Raw genomic sequence first — 5,950 nt, 5'->3', positions numbered from 1 at the left:
AACCTTGAATTAAATATCGCTTTCCGCTGTTCGTCTCACTTGTACATGTATGATGATCTAGTATCTTCACTGGTTTATCCAATAGGCAATATTGAGTTTATCTATATAGGTATCCTACAAGTTGTCAATGAGTAATGACTTTATGGTAACGTTATCCGTGTCACACAAACTTATAAAAGTAGTACCCTTAGCATTTATTTAACACAAGTCCACAACAAAAAATTCGATGTTAACAAATCACATTTATGGACGTAGAAACCATGGTTATAATATTACACAGATGATTTTGCTAGTGATATAATATGAAGTTTGTATCCATTTTTTTTAGAATTTTAATGACTGCGGGAAATCCTAATATTGAATTAATTAATTAATTTTATAAATATTTAAAATAGTTGGATTTATATTTTATTGTGAAAATTATTATTGTATACAGTTATTATTTATATATTTAATAAAAATGTTTGCACAGTATAATATTATAAATGAGTTATGTTGAAATATTATACTTTCAGTTTATAATTTATGTACTTAATATTATACTTTTAAACAAGAAAGTAATTATTTATTTAAATTAACTTGTGGCGTTTATACACATAGTCATTGACGTAAGTGTCTTCTTTCTTCTTTTTTTTTTTATTAGATTAATGTCATTTCTAGATATCATTTTTGTAAATAGTTATATTTTTACAATTGTTTATCGTTATATTTTATTTTTTTTTTAGTTATACTATCTGATTTCAAATTTTACATTCCAAGCAGAATATTTTTCAAATTATTTAATTATTTCAATGCATTAACATTGATTGTAGAGTAAACAATAGTACTTATTTAAGTTGTGACAAACGGAGTAGAGTGTAGGTACGTGTGGTAATCAAATTTTTGGTCTACTAGCTAGTTCATCAATGTTTAACAAGTTGATAGTTATTAAATTACTTGTCAAAAATTTTATTTTTAAGTTTGTAAATCTTGGAGAAATCTATTTTTACATGATATGAATCCTTAAATTAGGTCAAAAATCAATAGAACAAAATATAAATTTTAGACCTACCATACTATACTTTCTACGTTTTACACAAAAAAATATTTAGAAAATCAAATATAATGTATTATGTAATTGTAAACTTTAAAAATGTTACATAAATATTATACATATATGGTTTACGTTTATATAATATTATTGGGTTGCTTAATATTTTGTACATTATACTAAATATTTATAAAACATAAAATACTATATATTTTTTTTTAAATATGTTATGTTAAAAATTCTAGTAGTGTTAATTATGTTAATTGACCAAATAAATTGCATTTAATAAGTGATAAGAAATTAAATAATTTTGTTCAATAGTAGGTTTGTTAATTATGTCTAAAAATTGTATAAATAAATAAAAATACGAATCAACATAATAATTTTTTATAAATGATAGATTTTCTACTGATGGATAAAAGCTAAATTTAGTTGAAGCTTAAAAATAATTAACTTCAATCCTTCTTGTATAGCAAAGTGCTAAGTGTACTGTAACGTATGGTTAATATGTAACAAATAATGCTTTATACCAAGGATACTCTAAGAAGTAGTTGAAAGAAACATCAGTATATACCTGCATCTATCTAGTATATTCAATTTGTATAATTTTAATAAAAGAAAATTAACACATATGAAAACACATTTGTTTTAAAAAACAATCACCTTCTTTAAGATGATAAAAGAAACCATTGATAAGAATACATTTTAAATAAATTATGATAACGATTTTAAGTAGTATACTAATTATTTTCATAGACATGCTGAATCAGCATCAATATTATGAAGTTTAACATGTTCTAACCCACAAGTTCAATAAATTTAAGGTATTTCGTGTTCACCATTAGAGAGTACAACTGTTGTTTTGATCAAAAATCTTAGCCTAGTAGTAACAAGAAATGAAATATGTTGAGGTATTTGTATAATTTCTTAATTATAACTATATCTATTAATATCTCCATTTATTAAAGGTTTATGTTTAATTCCTTCTGATAAATATTATGTTCCTTTCTAAATTGTAATAAAACTCGCTTAATTGATTAAATAAATAAATGAATATTTTAAAACTTAAATAGTATTTTCAACAGGACAATTTATATAATAATTGAACACCAAAATTAAAATATAAATATTTAAAAAAAAAAAAAAACCAAAACTTATTTTAAGAGGATAGAAAAAGGTTAAGTTATTTCAACAAAATCTTCGAAAGCAAAACATTAAAATGACTAATATATAAGTATTTACAATATATGAACATAATTTTTTGCATATTATAATGCATAAGAATCTATTAATTATATATCTTACACAAAAATAATAATTCAACAGATATTGTATATTATAAGTACTCGAAGTACCCCTAAACTCTATAACAACTTAAGTACATAATTTAAATTAATCATTTAGACTTTTATGAAAACAATTAAGGCTTAACCAACAGCGGAATAATGTAAATAATATTTAAAATGCACAGATGTCAGATTCATTGATAAATTATAATATGTATGTACTATTTTGTGTATCATCGGAAAATAGTTAATAATTAAAAATGCACCGTTGATGAAAAATAGGTACACCACATACATTTAAAATTATAATTAATAAATAGTAACATAATTTATACAAAAATAAATTTTGTCTATTACATAATGAAGTATAATAAAATATACAATAGTAATTTATTAGTATTATAACATACCAATTTAGGTATTCATTCATGATAACATTATTCCATGCATTAGGTATCTCATCCGAAATAATTGCATGAAATCGTTCATGGATCATCATCAAAGGCTAAAATTAATTGGACAATAAATAAAAAAAAAAACAAAATAAAATTAATGTAAACCTATATATAGACATAGATTCTATGCCAGATTCGAATTTATATTTTATTTATATTAATATTTTAATAGTTATTTATTTGTGTTTATAAAATTAAGACATGATAAGATACGAGTGACCTACTGGTAATGATTCAAATGTTTACATAGTTGGCATACTGTATAAAACACCAAACACACACACACACACACACACACACACACACACACACACATATTTATAAATATATACAAGTACCTTCTAATCTAGTTTGTTTTCTATATCTAAGTGACATTATGTATTATATAGGTACAGTACTACAGTAATACGACTATAATAGGTACTAGTGCAGTACGCGCCCGACTTATGCTTATCGATACAGTCCACATACGTAGTTATCGATCATCGGTGCGAAAACGTTCGCATTTTTTAATATTATTGAGTGGTTTTAATGGAGGTAGCTGGTAGGTAAAAAAGGTGGTACCAGCTCGTGAAAACGTCTAAATCGGATAATACTTTTTTTAATCTTTGTACTTATATATTATCAGGTCTCAGTATAAGAATCAGTCAAAACACAGTTTTTTAAGTTGTAATAAGTCAAGACGATATTCAAAGTCTATTATTATAATTCAAGTAAAATTGCCAAGTAGATGCATAATATCAAGATTATCTTTGTGATAGTGTTTATCGTATGAAAATACGTTGATTATTCAAATCTATATGACTATAACGATTTAGACATAAATGTACATTAACAGTACATCCCAGTATGCAGGAACTAGACGTGAAATGTCTATAGTTGATGTATTTGACACAGCTTTAACCGAATCGTGTTAACAATAAACATTGGCAGTGTAATACAAGTGTTTCAACCACGTTGACGAACGTGTCAAAAAACTAAAACATTTCGGTGCGTTTCTCGTCGCCCCGCCCACCCGATAAGATAATAATAATGTTGTATAATACCATCTTTAAATACAATGTAGGTGTTTGCATTTAGATTACCCTAATTTTATCGTCAATCTTTGGTACTTACTATAGTCTTCTGTTAGATGTCTGCGTTCGACAACATGCGACAGCAATCGATATTGCCTTTCTCGTATTGTTCACTCACGTCTGGTGTAACGATGACAACGTGGATTTCGGACGGTTGCCGTGCGACACTGTAACGGAAAGGTACACGCTGAGCTTAGAGCCGGACTTTGATGTGAAAAACCCTTCGTTCGCTGGCCGAGTGAATATTTCGATCGCGGTGAAGACCACCACGGACGAGATCACGTTTAATTCCAAAGACTTGGTGTTGCACGAAATCGGGTTAACGGGCGATAACACCAACAGCGATCGACTCTTGGAAGTACGCGGTGGACCGGCAACAAGTAAGAGTCAAAGCGAACAGACGTATTTTGGAAAAAAAACGAAAATACACCATACATATTCGTTTTAGCGGCTTTTTGAACGACGACGCATCCGATATTTTCTACAGCTCTTACAATGCCTATCTGCTTTTCAAAAAGTAGGTTGAATATTATTATTTTCCACTGTACATTGGGAAAAAAAATATATATTAAAAAAATAAAATATTTTTTTTTTGTTCGAGTAGTTTATACTGTTTTAGTCATAATTTGGAAATAATATCAATACTGTATGACTATAACTATTACGTTATATAACTATTGCAGGCGAGTGGCTACTAACAACCAATTACTACAGTCCACACACGCAAGAAGTGTTTTTCCTTGTTATGATGAACCACGTTTAAAACACCATTTAACATGTCAATAAAAATTAAAAGAAACGAAATCGCTTTGTCAAACACTCCAATTTTGAACACAGTCAACATGTAAGTATTGCATATGAATGGCTATTTTTATAACTCTTTATTTACAATTTACAATTTGTTGTATTGTAAATACAACATAAAAACGGGTCAAATTTGACTGTATACTGTACAGGTGGGAGTAGAGTGTACGTCATTGTGTGTACCACTGTTATTAATGTGTGTTAATTGATTTAAAATCAAAAAAAAAATTCATAACTGAGCGGAAACCGGTCATCAGTATAGTAATATCAATATATTGCTATAAATTAGTATAATAAATTCTTTTAATAAAGAAATGTTACGCTATAATCTATGAATTGGTAATAATTAGCACAAAAATAATCTAAATGTTTTGAAAAAGTTATTGTGAATATATAATATAATAATAAAAATAAAAGTTGCAAGTCCCAGAAAAAATAAAGTATTAATTATAAAAAAATTATTAGACCCGTTATTCTTTGTTTAATTGTTTAAACTTTAAGCAACGGATTTTGTCAAAACTTGTACTTAAAATGCTTATTAAAGTAGTTACATTTTTTTTACTTGTTTCTAGAGATGAACCCGTTATAGATGACCCAACTCAATACAAAAACAGAACTTGGGTTCATTTTATTCAAACACCGCTAATTTCGACGTCTATGGTTGCAATTTTTGTTGGTAAACTCAAGCAACTCGATAAATCCCGTCGAAACTTAATGATTAATGCGGACAGCTTATATTTGGATAGATACATAATGAAAAATTATCCTGACCAATTGAACGCGATAAAAAATGACAGGGTTGTCGTTAATGCTATAGAATCATCAACAACATACTATAATGCAACGACTGAACTCACTGAATCCACCACTGATCCTGTTTACTACAAACTCGTCATCGGCGTCCTATAATGCAACGACTGAACTCACTGAATCCACACTGATCCTGTTATACAAACTCGTCATCGGCGTCCTATAATGCAACGACTGAACTCACTGAATCCACCACTGATCCTGTTACTACAAACTCGTCATCGGCGTCCTATAATGCAACGACTGAACTCACTGAATCCACCACTGATCCTGTTACTACAAACTCGTCATCGGCGTCCTATAATGCAACGACTGAACTCACTGAATCCACCACTGATCCTGTTACTACAAACTCGTCATCGGCGTCCTATAATGCAACGACTGAACTCACTGAATCCACCACTGATCCTGTGAACTACAGACTCGTCATCGGCGTCCTATAATGGAACGACTGAACTCACTGAATCCACCACTGATCCTGTAACTACA

At 28.5% G+C, this 5,950-nt stretch overlaps 1 protein-coding gene and 1 pseudogene across 1 annotated transcript; both read left to right on the top strand.

Annotated features, from left to right (window-relative positions):
* The first annotated feature begins 3,595 nt into the window (after positions 1-3,595).
* Positions 3,596-5,560, top strand: LOC113558313 (annotated as a pseudogene).
* A 41-nt stretch (positions 5,561-5,601) lies between these two features.
* LOC113558312 lies at positions 5,602-5,904 on the top strand (the record flags this gene model as incomplete). Its single annotated transcript, XM_026963778.1, has 1 exon — positions 5,602-5,904. A coding segment is annotated over one exon (303 nt), but the record flags the coding sequence as incomplete, so codon positions are not given.
* Between the last annotated feature and the right edge of the window lie 46 nt (positions 5,905-5,950).

The sequence above is a fragment of the Rhopalosiphum maidis genome, chromosome 4 (genome assembly GCF_003676215.2).
Source record: "Rhopalosiphum maidis isolate BTI-1 chromosome 4, ASM367621v3, whole genome shotgun sequence".
NCBI classification, from domain to species: Eukaryota; Metazoa; Arthropoda; class Insecta; order Hemiptera; family Aphididae; genus Rhopalosiphum; species Rhopalosiphum maidis.
The sequence above is the reverse complement of the archived record's forward strand: the minus strand, read 5'-3'. Positions and strand labels throughout refer to the sequence as shown.